The 21,297-nt window shown below is 38.9% G+C and overlaps 1 protein-coding gene across 1 annotated transcript in view; it reads left to right on the top strand.

The window, feature by feature from the left end:
- Positions 1–21,297, top strand: part of TIMM17B (translocase of inner mitochondrial membrane 17B) — a 45,629-nt gene that overhangs the window by 16,046 nt on the left and 8,286 nt on the right. Inside the window, exons 2-5 of the mRNA XM_053696077.1 lie at positions 1,822–1,921; positions 2,017–2,080; positions 2,169–2,297; positions 5,132–5,242. Coding sequence (XP_053552052.1) covers positions 1,822–1,921; positions 2,017–2,080; positions 2,169–2,297; positions 5,132–5,242 — 404 coding nt within the window. The remainder of the gene's footprint in view (positions 1–1,821; positions 1,922–2,016; positions 2,081–2,168; positions 2,298–5,131; positions 5,243–21,297) is intronic.

Below are 21,297 nucleotides of genomic sequence, written 5' to 3'. Positions count from 1 at the left end.
TAATACACGTTTTACCTCTGTAATTACCTTGTATCTAAGCCTCTGCAGACTGCTCCCTTATTTCAGTTTTTTTGACAGACATGCATTTTAGCCAATCAGTGCTCACTCCGAGGTCACTTCACGTGCATGAGCTCAATGTTATCAATATAAACTACATGAACTAATGCCCTCTAGTGGTCAAAATGCATTCAGATTAGAGGCAGTCTTCAAAGTCTAAGAAATTAGCATATGAACCTCCTAGGTTTAGCTTTCAACTAAGAATACCAAGAGAACAAAGCAAAATTAGTGATAAAAGTAAATTGGTAAGTTGTTTAAAATGACATGCCCTATTTAAATCATGAAAGTTTTTTTTTTTGGATTTGACTGTCCCTTTTAAGCAGATACTCGTTTTGATGATCTGGTAATTCCAGAATGATTGGAGCATGCTACATAAAATTGCTGCTTCTTCGATTTTACTTCTTCAGCCCGACCACTCTCAGCTAGAGGAGGATTTCCCACATATTTAGTGAGAAGAATTAGAAGCCAATCGGCGAGTGGCAACTTACATAGCTATTTTCACGGTGCACGCATGCGCTAGATCATTAGTTAGGCCTCATCTTGAGTATTGTGTGCATATCTTCAGAAGGATATTAACAAACTTGAATCTGTGCAAAGGAGGGCTACCAAAATGGTACATGGTCTAAAAAATAAAACTTACCAGGATAGGCTCAATGACCTAAATATGTATAGCTTAGAGGAGAGAAGGGTACGAGGTGATATGATAGCAACTTTCAAGTACATTAAAGGGTTTAGTAAAACTGAGGCTGTGGGTATTTTACATAAAATGGAAAATTCAAGAACAAGGGGTCATGAGCTCAAGCTAAAGGGTAGTAGATTCAGGAGTAATTTGAGGAAGCACTTCTTTACAGAAAGAGTGATTGATTTATGGAATAAACTTCCTCAAGAGGTAGTAGCAACAAACACTGTGGGGGACTTTAAAAATGCATGGGACAAGCATGAGGATATCGTACAAACTAGATACGTTTATACTTTTAGGTAAGGTCGGTCAGACTTGCTGGGCCTATGGCTCTTATCTGCCGTCAATATCTATGTTTCTATGTTTCTATTATCCTTTCCCGATGGAATCAAGCAATATTTAGTGTTCCTTTAAAAGTACAAGAAACCCAAAACATTTCCTTCATGATTCAGATACAGAATACAATTTTAAGCAAATTTCCTTTTTACTTCTATTATTGAAATGTCTTCATTTTCTTGGTATCTTTTGTTGAAGAAACAGCAATGCACATGGGTGAGCCAATAACACGAGTCCTGTACATGCAGCCACCAATCAGCAGGTCCTGGGCCTACCTGGGTATGCTTTTCAATAAAGGATACAAAGAGAACAAAACTAATTATATAATAGAAGTAGATTGGAAAGTTGTTTAAAGTTGCATGCTCCCTCCGAATCACAAAAGAAAAAAAAATTGAATTTCATGTCCCTTTAAAACTCCCCAATTTCAATGTTTGATTTTTCAATCGCTGTACGTACGTCACTACTGGGAGCTAGCTGGTGATTAGTGGTTACACACATTTGTCTTGTTACCAGTTATGTTTGGCTTGTTCCTAGTAGTGCATTGCTGGTCTGGAGCTAATGTTATCAATGTGTTTAATCACTTTATATCCCTTTAATGCTTGAGCTTCACAATACACTTCATGTGCATACTTATGACCTAACAGTCATGTGTCTGTCACCACTTGTAATCAAACACTCCTCATAGTCTAATACATACTTTGTGCTTTGCTTGTGTACCAAAAGCCAAATACATGTTTCCTTCTTTTTAGCCCCTGGAGAATTGTTGATGACTGTGGTGGAGCTTTCACCATGGGTATTATTGGAGGTGGGGTCTTCCAAGCAGTGAAGGGCTTCAGAAATGCTCCAGTGGTGAGTTTATGGACTGTTTTGTCTGGGTTCTTTACAGGAACAATATCACATGGTCTTTTCCCCAATAATTATCACACATTTCCTTTACTCCTAAGGGGTTCAGTCATCGTCTGCATGGTAGCATGAGTGCTGTGAGGATCCGAGCTCCACAAATTGGAGGTGAGCGTAGCATAAGTACCCCTTGTTTGAAGGCAACTTTTTTTTTTTACTTCATACTTCTTTAGCAATCTTTGCTCTCACCTTATAGGCAGCTTCGCCGTATGGGGTGGTCTTTTCTCCACCATTGATTGTGGATTAGTTCGAGTCAGAGGGAAAGAAGATCCCTGGAACTCAATCACCAGTGGAGCTCTGACAGGGGCAGTACTGGCATCCAGAAGTAAGATGTTATTATGGAACTGTTGTATAAAGAGAACTAACAACTCTATATTGATAGAGCAGTTTATTACTTGACTAAACTCCACTATAAATAGTATATTCAAAACTAGCCTCATTTAAAACAATAACAAAAAAAGCTAACCTCTCGTCACAACCTCCCTGCATTAGCCTATCAGCAACCAGTGTTACCTCTAACTCAGGACATGCTACAGACAAAGGGTGATTCATCAGAGGTAAAAAAAGGAGGGGGGCAGCCTCTGGTTAGTGTGTATGTGTGTGTATATATATATATATATATATATATATATATATATATATATATATATATATATATATATATATATATATATATATATATATATATATATATATATATATATATATATATATATATATATATATATATATTTTTTTTTTTTTATTATTCTTTTTAACCTTTTAAACGCAAACTTGCCTGAGCTGTTAGTCACAAACTGCATTATCAATATAAAAACTACTACTGGGAGAATTTAAGAAATACTGACATTGTAATATAAATATATAATACATTTAAGTATATTTTATTTATAAATGCTTAGTAAACAAAACCTTTCAATATACTTTGTTTTCCCACTTTTCTGAAAATTGTGAGATTTCCAATTCTGAGAACTGGAAGTGCACACTGCTGACTTCACAAACCCAACCCTGCGACAAAGCTGCCCCGAATTATCACTGATGATAAGATAAATAACTATGCAACAAGAGAGATTTTGGTAGCAAATTGAAAATAGAAAGGCCTATTTACTCCAGTAGCATGTCAGAACTGGCTACTCAATATAATAGATTCAAAATCGATTAAACGGTTTCTCACAGATCAATGCAGACACAAGTTGCAAAAGGTGTGTGGTCTTCTCCAGTTCTCTTCTCATCCTTTAGTCTTTCAATACATGGAAGTAGTAGCTATTTAGATGCAATATATTTGCCAGATTCCACCTAAGTCTTCTACAACTAAAATATTGCAGCAGTGCAACTGAGATTATAAGGATCTGTCTCAAAAGATCTCTTATTCAGGGGGCCTCTTTTATTCGTCCAACTTGGGTGGTAATCACCACGGACGCCAGCCTGTCGGTTTGGGTTGTGGTCGGACACAGAAAGTGCAGGGAGTCTGGTTTCTTCAAAGTGCCATAGCAATTAAAGAGGTAGCCTGCATTCTAATTTAGGTAGAACACCATCATTACATGATGTTAGCTATCCACATCCCGAGTGTGACCAACTTGGAAGTCATCAATACATTCACCCCAGGAGGTGTTCAACCAGATTGTGCATCATTGGGGATGGCCAGACATAGATCTCATGGCCTCTCTTGAATCACAAGTTACACCATTATTGTGCGAGGTCTCAGGATCCGTATTTGACTCTCTTAGATGCCTTAGTATCAGGTCCCAAGGTTTGCTGTACTTACCTAGGGTTAGGTCCTGGAGCGAGCTAAGAGCCACACTATTACAAAGAGTTCTGCTGCTGTGAGGAGTCGAGGCTGCGCTAAGAAGCCTTCAGTTTAGCGAGGACTGCTGCATTTTTTTGAATTATCTGGGGCTGGTCTGTAAGTGCGCTATGGATAGTACTTTTTATACTTTTGCCTTTTGCAAGTGACCTCTGCTTACCTTTGGCACCAAAACTGAATGGGAGGTGTTTAAAGGTTGTCCCTGTCTTCCATTCAGTGCTTGGTTATTTTCCTATGAAGACCCTGGCAATCTTGTTCCTGTAATTCCAAACAACATCAATTCCAGCCTCCAAAATTCTTTTAGAAGGAGCTTTATTATGTCATAGTTGGGTCCAAAGGAAAAGTACAACGTTTCAGACCTGCAATAGGCCCTTAGTCATGTAATCTTGCTCCTGGCCTGCTTCCCCGTTTCTAAGCTTGGCAAGGTTTCTGGACTAGGTTATCCACCTTACCCTTACCTGTTTTGTCTCATAAGGACTGTTAATCTGGTTAAAGACTTTTGGACCTGTGACCTGGCTTACGAGTTTGTCTTTCCCTCCTGTTCTGATGTATTGACTCTGGTGGATTACCCTGGTGCTGACATTTGGCCTTCTCTTTGACTATTCTTCAATTCTATCTAAGAACACCTGTGTATTTAGCTACTCATCTAAACAGATCTGCGGCCTGACTCTATGCAGTTCCTGCTATACATCTCCTGTTTTCATGGATGCCGCCTTTAACTCGGGTAATAACTTTGTTACCTTAAATTTAGTGATTTCCTGGCTGTCCAATCTCACTTACATATTTCCTACTTTTGTGTTGCTATCCAGGGTAATTGCCAGACAAAACATGACGAGCATCTGTAATATTGATTGCTCCAGCATGGGCATGCAGGACTTGGTATGCAGAACAGTGCCTGTTTAGAGATATCCCTGCCACTAACTGTTATCCTGCCCTATTTCATGATGGTCTTGTAGACATAACAGCTTGGGCATAGGATTCCACATGTGATGGCTTGTGGACTCTCACCATCTTGGGAAAGAGAACAAAATGTATGCTTACTTGATAAATAAAATTTCTTTGATTTCAACTGTATAAAAAGACCTGCCCTGGTCTTTTTATACAGTTGGCGGGGGGTACCAGTTTACACTTCACTTATCCTGCTTTCTCCTTCCTGATTTTCAAATTTCTATTTTCTCTTGGTCATATGTATGATTGTGGGCTTATTGGAAAGTGGGAGGGACTAAAATATGCTGTGTTGCCTCCTCCTAGTGGACTGGAGTTTAATCCCACATGTGGTAGCTTGTGGACTCTCACCACCATGAGTGGAATTAATATATCAAGTATGCATAAATTTTGTTTTTTCTTCATTTTAGGTGGTCCTTTGGCAATGGTGGGCTCTGCTCTTATGGGTGGAATCCTTTTGGCTCTTATAGAGGGTGTTGGAATCCTCCTTACTCGTTATACGGCACAGCAGTTCCAGAATCGTAAGTTTCACTTTAGTGACTTATGTGTGGCTTGCACCTCATGAATAGGCACAATATGTAATAGGTTAAAGAAACACGAAGCTCAACATTTTATTCCCAATTAAGGGCTAGGTTACAAGTGGCGCACAAACATTTGCGTTTTTGCTATCGTTTGCACCCTTTTTTTAATTGTGCTGCTATTACAAGTGAAGCAAAATCAGGATTTCGCTCGCGCAATGTTTTGCAAAATTAAAGTGTCACAAAATACTTCAAAAATACATTAGAAAGTACAGTTACACTCATTAACACTGTCTAATAAAAATTATTCTCAAAAATATTTCACTCAAAAGTTGTAATGGCTCAAATATATGAGATCTCGAGTATTAGAGAAAAAAAAGCCGGCAAAGGGCTTTAACATAGACATACAGGCATACCTCGCTTTATTGCGCTTCGCAGTTATTGCTCTTTTTACAAATTGAAGGCTTGTAGCAACCCTGTGCTGAGCAAGTCTATCGGCGCCATTTTCCAACATATTTACACATCTAAAACATGAATACACATATATTAATAAATATATATATATATATATATATATATATATATATATATATATATATATATATATATATATATATATATATATATATATATATATATATATATATACACACATATATACATACACACCACCAACAAAAAAGATTTAACTCACTGAAGGCTCAGATGATGGTTAGCATTTTTTAGCAATAAAGTATTTTTTTTAGACATAATGCTATTGCACACTTAATAGACTCCAGTTTAGTGTAAATATAACTTTTACTGTATATGCACTGGGAAAGAAAAAAAAATAGCCTGACTCACTTTATTGCTATATTCGCTTTATTGCGGTGGTCTGGAACCAAACCTGCAATGTCTCCGAGGTACGCCTGTACATACATATACATGTCTACAGATGTATATGTGTCTGTGTATGTATGTGTGTGTATGTATGTATATATATATATATATATATATATATATAGGTATCCAAAACGCCAAAACTCGCCCACAAAGGAAAAATGCCTGGGTGCAAATTTGTAGAAGATATGCAGCCAAAAGAAAATGCACTCTCAGGACTTTCATAAACAAGTTACTTTTATTTCTGTAACGTTTTCGGAGGTCTTGCCTCCTTCATCAGCATAAATAAAGTGAAAACAAACAAACTCTTAAATAGTGACATACTCACTCAAAATCATTTCAAACCACTACCTGTGCTGGAACCTAGACAAACCAGGGATGACAGAATTATACTGGCAACTACATTTTCTCCTAGTACCAGAAATGCTGGACTCTCTTTAAGGACACATTGGCCTATCATTTCCACTGATCCAAAATTACAATTTAGCAAACATCTTACGCCTATGGTCGGTTACAGGAGGGGCACAAACCTGCGAGACTTATTAGTCAAAACTGACTCAAAGGCAAGCTATAATCCCAGGACACATACCAACATCAGAGGATCTTATCGATGCTTAGGATGCACTACCTGTAATGGACTTATAAGTACCAAAATTTTTAACCATCCCCATACCAACAAGCAGTTCCACATACGACATTCGATTACCTGTACGACCACGTTTGTTATCTACTTATTGGTATGCCCATGCTCTTGGCACTATGTCGGTAAAACGACAGGTACCCTGAGAGAAAGGATGGCCAATCATCGGCATGCCATAAGGTCGGCTCACAAATCCGGGGAATCAGAACAACCGGTAGCGAGACACTGTGCAGAGTACAGACACTCGGTGGCATCAATAAGATACACACTCATTGATCATGTACCCCCATTAGATAGAGGGGGAGACAGAGGTAAAATACTTCTGCAACGGGAGGCACAATGGATGTACCGACTGGGTACCATTTATCCAGGGGGGCTCAACACCACCCCTGACTTTAAGGCTTTGGTGTAATACAGCTATATAATGTGATACAAGCGCAGGGTACGGCACCTAGACTATAATGACTCTGTGCGCCGTATGGTCGGCGTGCCTCGTTCTAGGGGTGCCCCTAAACCATGTTGGCACACAGCACCAGGGGTAGGAGTCTTTGGTATTTCTAATACCTGCGTGGAAGTCGGATAGTGGTGCCTTGGAGTTACCAGTTTTTTTCACACATAGCAGTACACATAGCCAAAACTGGACACTAGATCCTTAAGCATCCCAGGAAGAAGAAAACAACAACATGGAAAATAATTTGATGGCACAATAACCAGGAGAATATGATGCATACTAAGCATTCAATCCTAAAGGCAATATTAACCTAGAGGTCCAGGGGGCAATAGAAGACAACTAAGAACGCACAGAAATAAACACAGAGTGGATCACATTATACATAAATACAGAAGTGAATGACTAAACGTTCTTTATTCTGCATATACGAAAATCAAGGACTATTAGAGCTAAATCCATCCCGAATGGGATAGTGTTTAAATTAATGGAAAGACCGTCACATCAATTGCTTTTATTTTTTAAAGTTTATTTTTTAAGTTTAAGTTTATTCATCTTTTGTACGTTTGTGCTTAAACGCTTTGGAGTGTTTAAATAGGGAGCATATGAGGGCATTGTTAGCCACAAGATAGGAGTGGAATATACATATATGACCCACGTAGCTCTTATAACGAGATTTAATATGGTGTTAATATATAACCCCATCACTCAATAGGAACTAGGTGAGCGGTATAAATTTCAAAAATACATAAAGGGTTTTTGACAGAGGATAGGAACAGTATGCATGTTAATAGCTCATACTAATGGGAAGATCGCAGATAAACGATAATCGTTAATATTTTAGTTATGTAGAATTTGAAGGCTATATATCGGAGGTACATATCTCCATATGAGATTCCTCTATGAATATTGGACATATTGACTCAATATCTTCAATATAAGGTAACACTACACATATATATATAGCACAATATGTCAGCTGGCGTGCCTAATAATTAGATTTGTTTATCCTCTTTTATCAATATATACACCATCTTTAAACACTCACATTGTAGCCAAACATCATGCCTGTTTTAACACACTTTGGTGTATTCAGAAACATAGTTACTGTTAGTCTGTCCCTGTACAGGATTACACTCCAGCATTGTTTAAGTTGTCATGGCAACAAGCGGCTGTCACATTTACTATCACTATTCAATGTATTAGCACAATCGTTTGCACGCTAAGAGTTTGCTTTATGCGTTTAGATAATATGCCACAATGGTTTTATAATTATGGCATTCACATAGAGAAAGCCGATTATTTACGGCTATAGAATTTTGACAACCGGAAGTAGTTTGGCGCACTACTTCCGCCACTTAGCACATTTGGAACGCATTATGCGTTCCAACACCGGTAATTTTGGCGCCAGCACAGGTAGTGGTTTGAAATGATTTTGAGTGAGTATGTCACTTTTTAAGAGTTTGTTTGTTTTCACTTTATTTATGCTGATGAAGGAGGCAAGACCTCCGAAAACGTTACAGAAATAAAAGTAACTTGTTTATGAAAGTCCTGAGAGTGCATTTTCTTTTGGCTGCATATATATATATATATATATATGTGTGTATATATATATATGTATGTGTGTGTATATATATATATATATATATACACACACACACACTTTATATTAATGTAGTTATATGTGTATATATGTATTTCAGACATATAAACACATAAATACATATGTACACACATGTAGATATATATATATATATATATATATATGTGTGTGTATTAGAGCCTTTACGTAGATGAAAACATGTAAAATCATATTTATGCAACATTCATAATTATTAAAGGTTTTTAACTATGTATTTACTGTAAACATTTTACATTCCAATGTTCTGTACATAGCGAAATATTTTCTAAGTATTTTTAAATAGATAGTCCTATATATATCTATACCTATATATAATCGTCTATATATCTATATTTTTATACCTATGTATGTATAAATATATATTTGTTTTAAAAACCATCAGATATATGTAGAAATATTTATTTATGAATAATTCGAACATATTCTGTTCTGTAAAGAACATTGGAATATGAAATATTCATATTTTCATGTCAGGTTTGCGCTAATGAGAATATGTTATGTTGTTTGACTTCTATGGGAGAATGCAAGATCACAATTTTCGAATTTCGACTTTAAACGCGATTTGGGTTACCGCTGGAATAAAAACAGTTAACCATAGCTTGCCTCTAATTATAGCAAGATCGGCCGTTAGCAGGTTCTGCTGAATGCTTTGCAGTCTAGACAAGGGCCATCGCCTGGTTACAGGCGGCACTTATTCCTGATACTACCCCAGGAACGGAAGTACTTTTCCTTATGTCTTTAGTGAATATGTGTTCAGTATAAAACAATCTAGACTTAAGTTTTCATTTAGCTGCTTCTTCTACATAAGTTAATATTAACAACTTTATTTATCTATTGTCACAAAGCAAAGTATGAGCCTTAACGTTACCATTACTGTGAGATGATAGTCAATTCCTTATTAATAAATATTTTTTTAACCAGTTGTGGCTTTTACAGCACAATTTAGTAGCTCAAAAACTATTGTATTACACACAAAACAATTCCATATCCCTCAGATTTACTACACAAAAAAATGCGGGGAAGATTTTTAAGCATCTCATAAAATACACAGCAATTATATGATGCTGGCTTCTTTTGGCACTAAAGGAATTAATTTAATTCTAGAGCAGAAAAAATGCAAACACTGCCAGTATTAACCCCCCCTCCCCTGCCAGGTCAGAGAAAATAAGCAAAGTATTGCTAATAAATATTATATGATATCCCACAACATACAAATGCATTTTAAAAGTAAAAGCCTGGTTGCATTTAATAGTGAGAAATACTTTTAGTGGAGGGATTAGTTAAGATGCCAATGTATTTCTATTCTCATGAGATGTTTAGATGAGCCCTGCAGAGAACAGAACAGCTTGAATTAGGTCCATGGGGTAGGATACTGGACCAGAGGAGTGTAGTAAAAAAAACAGGGGCAATTAGGCATCTAGCAACAGAATAAAAAATAAGTGTCCACATTTTTACCACCAAAGAGACATTAAGGTCTAACCCTGGAGAGTAGACCTAATACTTTAATGCAGACATCCTCAAACATGGCCCTCCAGAGGTTTTGGAACTACATTTCCCATGATGCTGAGCATCATAGGAAACGTAGTTCCAAAATCTCTGAAGGGCCAAGTTTGATGATGTCTGCATTAAAGTATTAGGTCTGTCTCCTAAGTAGCTATCAATAAACACCTTATTAATATACAGTTTTAGTTAAAATTTTGCGAATCAGGACAAGTAGATTTTTTTTTAATTCCACACCCCTGAGCATACCTAGATAGGCACAACAACCACTGGGAACTAGCTGTAGAATGGTGGCTACCCACATATGCCTTTTGTCAATGGCTAACCAGATGTGTTAACTGTGAATGCTTGTAATTGTTGCTTTTCCTTTGCTAATATAGAAGCTGAAGTCCATCTTACAACATCTTTGCATTGTATTTTTATTATTGATTTCAATTTGTGTTTTTTTCCCCACTGTGGCAGAAAGGTTAAGTTTATACAGCATGTCACTTACTGATTGCTTAATACAGGAGCTCATGTGTATATACAGTGTATTCAGACAGCTTCATGTTTAAAATGGTTTAAATTATTACTTCTGGGATTCAACTCCCTGCCACTAGGAGGAGGTATAGATCCCCAGAAATTCCAAGAGTATTTTATCCCTCCCACCTCACCGATAAGCCAGTCTAAACTTTGCCTCCCAGGAGGCAGGTGAAGATTTGAGGTGCTGTTATTATTCTGCATTAAGAGGGGTCCTCAGACCGATTTTAGGCCCATTTTTTCCCTCAGAGAGCTGCTACAGAAAGACAGAGGAAGATTGGAGTATAGGGTAGTGACACAATTATTCCCGGTGTAGGACTGCCACAGGTGTAGTAGGGACTCCTAGCCTCCTTCTGTGTAAATACTCCTTAGTGATCCTCTGCTGTGGCATACACCGCACTAGATGGGTTTTCTCTTGGACACATGCAATTTAGCAATGCGGTAAGCTCAGTAGAGTGGGTGCAGTTCAGGTAAGTACATTTACTCTTTTGCACTCACATAGCCCACATGATATTAGTAGTTACAGTACATCATAGCCAGGGGACAATTTATTGCACAGTTCTTTATTTTATACCACTATACTGTGTATATCAAAAGTTTGTTATTTTCAAATAGTACCGGAGTTGTACTATTTTATCTCAGGCAGTATTTAGAAGAAGAATCTGCCTGCATTTTCTATGATCTTAGCTTGTAACTAAGATCCACTGCTGTTCTCACATATGTCTGAGGAGTGAGGTAACTTCAGAGGGAGAATGGCGTGCAGGTTATCCTGCTATGAGGTATGTGCAGTTTTAAGTTTTTCTAGGGACTAGAAAATGCTGCTGATACCGGATTAATGTAAGTTAAGCCTAAATACAGTGATTTAATAGCGACTTGTATCAGGCTTACTATCAGAGATATATATACTCTTATAAAATGGCAATATAAAACGTTTGCTGGCATGTTTAATCGTTTTTATATATGCTTTGGTGATAAAACTTTATTGGGGCCTAGTTTTTTCCACATGGCTGGCTTGATTTTTGCCTAGAAACAGTTTCCTGAGGCTTTCCACTGTTGTAGTATGAGTGGGAGGGGCCTATTTTAGCGCTTTTTTGCACAGTTAAAATTACAAACAGACATTCAGCTTCCCTCAGCAGTCCCCTGCATGATATAGGACATCTCTAAAGGCTTCAAAAGTCGTTTATTGAGGAAGGTAGGGCCACAGTAGAGCTGTGGCAGTTGTTGTGACTGTTTAAAAAACGTTTATTTCGTTTTTTTTATCCGTTTTTTTGCATTAAGGGGTTAATCATCCATTTGCAAGTGGGTGCAATGCTCTGCTAACCTATTACATACACTGTAAAAATTTTGTTTGATTTACTGCCTTTTTTCACTGTTTTTCAAATTTTGACAAAATTTGTTTCTCTTAAAGGCACAGTACCGTTTTTTATATATGCTTGTTAACTTGATTTAAAGTGTTTTCCAAGCTTGCTAGTCTCGTTGCTAGTCTGTACAAACATGTCTGACATAGAGGAAACTCCTTGTTCATTATGTTTAAAAGCCATGGTGGAACCCCATATGAGAATGTGTACTAAATGTATTGATTTCACTTTAAACAATAAAGATCAGCTTTTGTCTTTAAAAAATTTATCACCAGAGGATTCTGACGAGGGGGAAGTTATGCCGACTAACTCTCCCCACGTGTCAGACCCTTTGACTCCCGCTCAAGGGACTCACGCTCAAATGGCGCCAAGTACATCAAGGACGCCCATAGCGATTACTTTACAAGACATGGCGGCAGTCATGGATAATACACTGTCAGCGGTATTGGCCAGGCTGCCTGAATTTAGAGGAAAGCGAGATAGCTCTGGTGTTAGGCGTAATACAGAGCATACAGACGCTTTAAGGTCCATGTCTGATACTGCCTCACAATATGCAGAAGCTGAGGAAGGAGAGCTTTAGTCTGTGGGTGATATCTCTGACTCAGGGAAACCTGATTCTGATATTTCTACTTTTAAATTTAAGCTTGAGAACCTCCGTGTACCGCTAAGGGAGGTTTTAGCTGCTCTGAATGACTGTGACACAATTGCAGTGCCAGAGAAATTGTGTAGACTGGATAAATACTTTGCAGTGCCGGTGTGTACTGAGGTTTTTCCAATACCTAAAAGGTTTACAGAAATTATTAATAAAGAGTGGGATAGACCCGGTGTGCCGTTCCCCCCCCCCCTCCCTCCTATTTTTAGAAAAATGTTTCCCATAGACGCCACCACACGGGACTTATGGCAGACGGTCCCTAAGGTGGAGGGAGCAGTTTCTACTTTAGCAAAGCGTACTACTATCCCTGTCGAGGACAGTTGTGCTTTTTCAGATCCTATGGATTAAAAATTAGAGGGTTACCTTAAGAAAATGTTTATTCAACAAGGTTTTATCCTGCAGCCCCTTGCATGCATTGATCCTGTCACTGCTGCTGCGGCGTTCTGGTTTGAGTCTCTGGAAGAGGCTTTACAGGAAACGACTCCATTGGATGACATACTTAACAAGCTTAGAGCACTTAAGCTAGCTAATTCTTTTGTTTCTGATGCCATTGTTCATTTGACTAAACTAACGGCTAAGAATTCTGGATTTGCCATCCAGGCGCGCAGGGCGCTATGGCTTAAATCTTGGTCAGCTGACGTGGCTTCAAAGTCTAAACTACTTAACATTCCCTTCAAGGGACAGACCCTATTCGGGCCTGGTTTGAAGGAAATTATTGCTGACATTACTGGAGGTAAAGGTCATGCCCTTCCTCAGGACAGGTCCAAATCAAGGGCCAAACAGTCTAATTTTCGTGCCTTTCGAAACTTTAAGGCAAGTGCAGCATCAACTTCCTCTGCTACAAAACAAGAGGGAGCTTTTGCTCAGTCCAAGACGGCCTGGAAACCTAACCAGTCCTGGAACAAAGGCAAGCAGGCCAAAAAGCCTGCTGCTGCCTCTAAGACAGCATGAAGGAACGGCCCCCTATCCGGTAACGGATCTAGTAGGGGGCAGACTTTCTCTCTTCGCCCAGGCGTGGGCAAGAGATGTTCAGGATCCCTGGGCGTTTGGAGATTATATCTCAGGGGTATCTTCTGGACTTCAAGGCTTCCCCTCCACAAGGGAGATTTCACCTTTCACGATTATCTGTGAACCAGATAAAGAAAGAGGCATTCTTACACTGTGTGCAAGACCTTCTAGTTATGGGAGTGATCCATCCAGTTCCAAAGGAGGAACAGGGACAGGGATTTTACTCAAATCTGTTTGTGGTTCCCAAAAAAGAGGGAACCTTCAGACCAATCTTGGATCTAAAGATCTTAAACAAATTCCTCAGAGTTCCATCATTCAAAATGGAAACTATTCGGACCATCCTACCTATGATCCAGGAGGGTCAATATATGACTACCGTGGATTTAAAGGATGCTTACCTTCACATTCCGATACACAAAGATCATCATCGGTTCCTAAGGTTTGCCTTTCTGGACAGGCATTACCAGTTTGTGGCTCTTCCCTTCGGGTTAGCTACAGCCCCAAGAATTTTTACAAAGGTTCTGGGGTCGCTTCTGGCGGTCCTAAGGCCGCGGGGCATAGCAGTGGCCCCTTATCAAGACGACATCCTGATACAAGCGTCAAACTTCCAAATTGCCAAGTCCCATATGGACATAGTTCTGGCATTTCTGAGGTCGCATGGGTGGAAAGTGAACGAGGAAAAGAGTTCTCTGTCCCCACTCACAAGAGTCTCCTTCCTAGGGACTCTGATAGATTCTGTAGAAATGAAAATTTACCTGACGGAGTCCAGGTTATCAAAACTTCTAAATTCTTGCCGTGTTCTCCATTCTATTACGCGCCCTTCGGTGGCTCAGTGCATGGAAGTAATCGGCTTAATGGTAGCGGCAATGGACATAGTACCGTTTGCGCGCCTACATCTCAGACCGCTGCAACTATGCATGCTCAGTCAGTGGAATGGGGATTACACAGATTTGTCCCCTCTACTAAATCTGGATCAAGAGACCAGAGATTCTCTTCTCTGGTGGCTATCTCGGGTCCATCTGTCCAAAGGTATGACCTTTCGCAGGCCAGATTGGACAATTGTAACGACAGATGCCAGCCTTCTAGGTTGGGGTGCAGTCTGGAACTCCCTGAAGGCTCAGGGATCGTGGACTCAGGAGGAGAAACTCCTCCCAATAAATATTCTGGAATTGAGAGCAATATTCAATGCTCTTCAAGTCTGGCCTCAGTTAACAACCCTGAGGTTCATCAGATTTCAGTCGGACAACATCACGACTGTGGCTTACATCAACCATCAAGGGGGAACAAGGAGTTCCCTAGCGATGTTAGAAGTCTCCAAAATAATTCACTGGGCAGAGAGACACTCTTGCCACCTATCAGCGATCCATATCCCAGGTGTAGAGAACTGGGAGGCGGATTTTCTAAGTCGTCAGACTTTTCATCCGGGGGAGTGGGAACTCCATCCGGAGGTGTTTGCTCAATTGATTCATTGTTGGGGCAAACCAGAACTGGATCTCATGGCGTCTCGCTAGAACGCCAAGCTTCCTTATTACGGATCCAGGTCCAGGGACCCGGAAGCGACGCTGATAGATGCTCTAGCAGCGCCTTGGTCTTTCAACCTGGCTTATGTGTTTCCACCGTTTCCTCTGCTCCCTCGACTGATTGCCAAAATCAAGCAGGAGAGAGCATTGGTGATCTTGATAGCGCCTGCGTGGCCACGCAGGACCTGGTATGCAGACCTAGTGGACATGTCATCCTTTCCACCTTGGACTCTGCCTTTGAGACGAGACCTTCTACTACAAGGTCCTTTCAATCATCCAAATCTAATTTCTCTGAGACTTAAAGCGTGGCTTCTCCGAGTCAGTCATTGATACCTTAATACAGGCACGAAAGCCTGTCACCAGGAAAATCTACCATAAGATATGGCGTAACTATCTTTATTGGTGTGAATCCAAAAGTTACTCATGGAGTAAGGTTGGGATTCCCAGGACATTATCTTTTCTCCAAGAGGGTTTGGAAAAAGGATTATCAACTAGTTCTTTGAAGGGACAGATTTCTGCCCTGTCTATTCTTTTGCACAAGCGTCTGGCGGATGTTCCAGGCGTTTTGTCAGGCGTTGGTTAGAATCAAGCCTGTGTTTAAACCTGTTGCTCCCCCATGGAGCTTAAATTTGGTTCTTAAAGTTCTTCAAGGGGTTCCGTTTGAACCTCTTCATTCCATAGATATCAAACTTTTATCTTGGAAAGTTCTTTTTTGATGGCTATTTCCTCGGCTCGTAGAGTCTCCGAGTTATCTGCTTTACAATGTGATTCTCCTTATCTGATCTTCCATACAGATAAGGTAGTTCTGCGTACAAAACCTGGGTTTTTGCCTAAGGTGGTAAATATTCTGGAATTGGTATCCACTAAGAATATCAATCAAGAGATTGTTGTTCCATCATTGTGTCCTAATCCTTCGTCAAAGAAGGAACGTCTTTTACATAATCTGGACGTGGTTCGTGCTTTAAAGTTTTACTTACAAGCTACTAAAGATTTTCGTCAAACATCTGCTTTGTTTGTGGTTTACTCTGGATAGAGGAGAGGTCAAAAGGCAACCTCTTTCTTTTTGGCTAAGAAGCATAATCCGCTTAGCCTATGATACTGCTGGACAGCAGCCCCCTGAAAGTATTACAGCTCATTCTATTAGAGCTGTGGCTTCCACTTGGGCCTTTAAAAATGAGGCTTCTGTTGAACAGATTTGCAAGGCGGCGACTTGGTCTTGGCTTCATACTTTTTCAAAATTCTACAAATTTGATACTTTTGCTTCTTCAGAGGCTATTTTTGGGAGACAGGTTTTACAGGCAGTGGTACCTTCCATTTAAGCCTGCCTTGTCCCTCCCTTCATCCGTGTACTTTAGCTTTGGTATTGGTATCCCACAAGTAATGGATGATCCGTGGACTGGATACACCTTACAAGAGAAAACACAATTTATGCTTACCTGATAAATTTATCTTGTGGTGTATCCAGTCCACGGCCCGCCCTGTCATTTTAAGGCAGGTCAAAATTTTAGATTAAACTACAGTCACCACTGCACCCTATGGTTTCTCGGCTTGTTTCGGTCGAATGACTGGATATGGCAGTTAGGGGAGGAGCTATATAGCAGCTCTGCTGTGGGTGTCCTCTTGCAACTTCCTGTTGGGAAGGAGAATATCCCACAAGTAATGGATGATCCGTGGACTGGATACACCACAAGAGAAATAAATTTATCAGGTAAGCATAAATTGTGTTTTTGTCTGGCTTGACTTGCGCATACTACGGGATATGACAACTTGCTTGACTTATGTATGCTAGAGCACATTACAGCTTTCTAGGAACCCTTATACAGGAACAGCAATTAAAGGACTTGTGACTATACTTTTTATTTTAGTCAGTTACCAGGCTGCAAGTCGCTACAATTTTCCTTCATTCATTTTCACAGTACGGCTCATTTATAGTGTGCACGCCAGGATAATGGCTTAGTGACTTTCCCCAGCTCGCTTTCTTCTCTAACGGTCATATACAGAGGTAGCACTCTGTATGTTTTGTTGTTTTTTCCTATTTTTAATGCCTCAAGCTTTTTTTTTTTTCTCTATTGAGCTCAGCCATATATTACTGAACACTATCAGGTCTTGCTCCTCCTTGGCATTAGGGCAATTAAGGCTGTAATATTATCAATTTCACTCTAGTGGGGGTTTTATGGCATTGCAGCGGTTAACAATTTGTGCGCTATAACCTCGCATTTTGTTGTGACGCGCTGTCTGTGTGGATGTTTTTGTCGTGCTACAAATCGTCTGCTGAGCTGCTGTCAAGTTTTACTCTGGGAGGTGAGGTTTAAGATACCCAATTCTTTTCAAGAGTGTTATTTTAGGCATTTTAAGGGTTTATTTTGCTAATATTCCTTTTGCTAAGTTCTGTATTTGCCATTCTATAAGGTTTCCCAGTTGTTTCTCCTGCTGACATTTATTCCCTTTTTGTCACCAATACTTTTATTTCTGATTATATCAGCTAATATTCAGAATTAAAAAAAAAAAAAAAAGTATTATTTTTATTGGATTTTCAAAAGGTTTACACATCAATACATTTGTGTACAACAAAATGGACCAGTGGAAGCGTTCTGACAGTAATAAAGTCTCTGCTTATAAACGGATACAATTCATATACGTAACTGTATACAAAAAGAAAATGCTAACCGTGTTATAGACTCATTTTGAGTCCACTTCACAAGCCTTTGGTACAGTGTCATTGACAATCCAATTACATATTTTAACATACAAGTCTTAAATGACATTTACCTACCATAAGACTGTAAAATAACTTTATGAAAAATAGCATTTTATTAAATAAGTCATTGAAACATTCAGGTCATTTGGTTAATTCCATAAATAAATTAGTAACAATTTGAACTATAGGTTGTGGTCTCTAGAGTGTATATTATCAAGTATTTTGAAAGAATAATCCTGTATCTAACCGGGCCCAACATCTAGTCGTGACTGAGAATCCAATCAAACACAAGGACAATTAAAGTAGCAGTTGTTTAGTGTAAGATTCCCAATAAAAACATATCTCTAAATAGGTCCATTCTTCCCATTTTGATTTAATATAATCTTTTGAGAATTAAGGATTGTTCCACTAAGGAAAACCAGTCTTGCACAGAAGGCTTATTAGAAGGAAACTGTTTCGCAGCATTAAGGAGTATTTGGAAAAGCCGTTTTTTAATTTTGCAGGATATTCCTGGATTAGAGTGTAATAGTGTTTATTTCTGGGGGCAATTTTAATTGTAAATGTAGGACATTATTGACATTCTCAGCTATTTGTGACCAAAACGGATCTAATTTACTACAGCTCCACCATACATGTAGCAAATCCCCTTTGGACCTGCAACCCCTCCAGCATCTATCTAACGCCAACTAAAAAAAGTGTTCATTTTTGTAGGTGTAAGGTACCATCTCGTCACAATCTTGATGTTAGTTTCTAATGTCCTACTGGTCTTGACCTCCATGTCTCATTTGAAGTTTGATAACCTAATTCCCTTTCCCAGCCCCTAATATAAGCCGGTAACGTAGGGTTATGGCATCTTAACACTATCTTATATAGAGACGAGATACGTTTTTTAACTGTATTTTTCTGATATACAGATTGTTTTTCAAATGCTGTTAACGAGCCTGTCAAATCTTTTTTGTGTTTGTGTGAGGTTAAAAAGTGTGATGGTACCTGATCCAAGGGATAAAGAAATAGTTTCCTAGCTCTTCCAATTGCGATTTAGGCATAAGTTTCCCTTCATGAGTTAGAAGGGGATAAGGAAGCAACTGTCCATACCTAATTATGTGTTTTGGGCAATTTTCTTTGCCTACTTGGAATTCAGCTATGTGAAGTAATGTGGTGAGTACTTGGAGGAAATAATATTGTGTAATTTAGTCCTGCCATGTGGAGTTTATTATCGAGGTATTGTTGGAAGGTGGTTTGCAGGAGGTTTCTGGGTTCCAGCACGTGGCCCCTAAATGCGGGACACTCATGAGTTGTGAATATTCAGAATTTTAAGTGGTATACCATATTACTAAATATTTATTTACTTTTGTATTGCGTCATAAATTTATTATGGAGCATTCTGGAACTGTCACCCATACTGTGAACTTGGAAAATTTAGAGGGTAGATCCTCTGATGTTCCAGCTCAGTTTAATTGTATTTTATGCAAGTTGGTTGCCATAGTACCCCCACACAACTTTGCAAGGCCTGTATGGAGGGTCTGCTGCATGCCAATGAATCTGGTGCGGCACTTGCTTCTATAGGAGTTTGTCCTCCCTCTGTTGTTCATTTCACGGGAGTTCTTTAGACTTTTCTCCAGGTTTTAAAGATTTTGTACATTCCACTGTCTATGAAATATTAGTGGCTATGTCCCCTCCAAGTAAGCGTAAACAAACTCTGGCAGTCAGTCTGCTGTGGACTTATCTACCCATTATGGTTTGCTAAAATCAGTCAGTTAAGGAGTTTATAAAATATTCGGACACAGATTCCTCAGATTTACCTTCTGAGGGTGAATATATTTCTGATGCACAAGAGTCTGTTATAGACGAGATTCAAATTCATGTTTAAATTGGAACACCTTTGTTCGTTACTAAAGGAAGTATTATGTACACTTTGACTACAAGATTCTAAACCGTCTAAAGAAAAATCTGTTAAACAATTGAACTTCATATTCAAGCCTGCTTCCAAGATTCCAGAAGTTTTTTCCTGTGCCAGATGAAATTTCTGAAATAATTAACCAAGGAATGGGCAAGGCCTGGTATTTTTTATAATCCAGCTTTAAAGGTTAAGAATATGTTTCCATTACCCGTTTTCTAATTTGGAATTTTAGGAGTCCATCCCTAAAGTAGATGGTGCCATTTCTACCTTGGCAAAGTGTACTACTATTGCTTTGGAAGACGGTGCTTTTTTCAAAATCCAATATATAGGGAATATAGGCTTTTCAACAAGCAGTTTTTATTTTATTTAGACCAGCTGTTAGTATGAACTACAGTATGTTGCAGCAGCCTTTTCTTTATTGTGTGACTGTCTGTATGATCCAATTTAAAACGACTCTATGAATGAAAACTTGCAACATCGCCTAGATTTGATTAGGTCAGTTAATGCATTCAGTTGTGATGCGATCATTGACATAATCAGGATTAATGCTAAGAACATGGCGCTAGCTGTGTTTACCAGAAGGGCCTTGTGGTTGAAATCTTGGCCGGCAGACACAGTTTTGAAAATAAGACTCTCTTCCTCCTCATTTCCCTTTTGTGTCCTTTCCTACCTTTCTACTTCTCCTTACTTGGCTATACATTAGACTGGCTTATTAGTGAGGTGGAAGGGATAGAATGCTTATGGAATTTCTGGGAATATTTGCCTCCTCTTAAAGGCAGGGAGTTAATTTCCAGAAGTAATTAATTTATCAGACGAGCATTATTTATTTATTTTTTAACATCAATCTACACTCTATACCCCGTAATGATGGTTTTTGATAACTTTACAAATGTATTAAAATGACAAAACTGAAATATCACATTGACATTCAGACCCTTAACTCAGTACATAGTGGAAGCACCTTTGGCAGCGATTATTGCCTTAAGTCTTTTTGGGTATGATGCAACAAGCTTTGCACATGTGGATTTGGGGATTTTCTGCCATTCTTTTCTGTAGATCCTCTCAAGCTCTGTGAGGTTAGAAGGGGACCGTTTGTGGACGGCCATTTTCAGGTCTTTTCCAGAGATCTCGATTCAGTTCAAGTCTAGGGCCACTCAAGGACATTTACAGAGTTGCCCTTAAAGAGACAGTCTACTCCAGAATGTTTATTGTTTAAAAATATATATGATCCCTTTATTACCCATTCTCCAGCATAACTAACAGTTATATTAATATACTTTACCTCTGCGATTAC

Source organism: Bombina bombina, chromosome 12, assembly GCF_027579735.1.
Source record: "Bombina bombina isolate aBomBom1 chromosome 12, aBomBom1.pri, whole genome shotgun sequence".
Lineage (NCBI taxonomy): Eukaryota > Metazoa > Chordata > Amphibia > Anura > Bombinatoridae > Bombina > Bombina bombina.
This window is presented reverse-complemented; position numbering and strand designations above follow the sequence as displayed.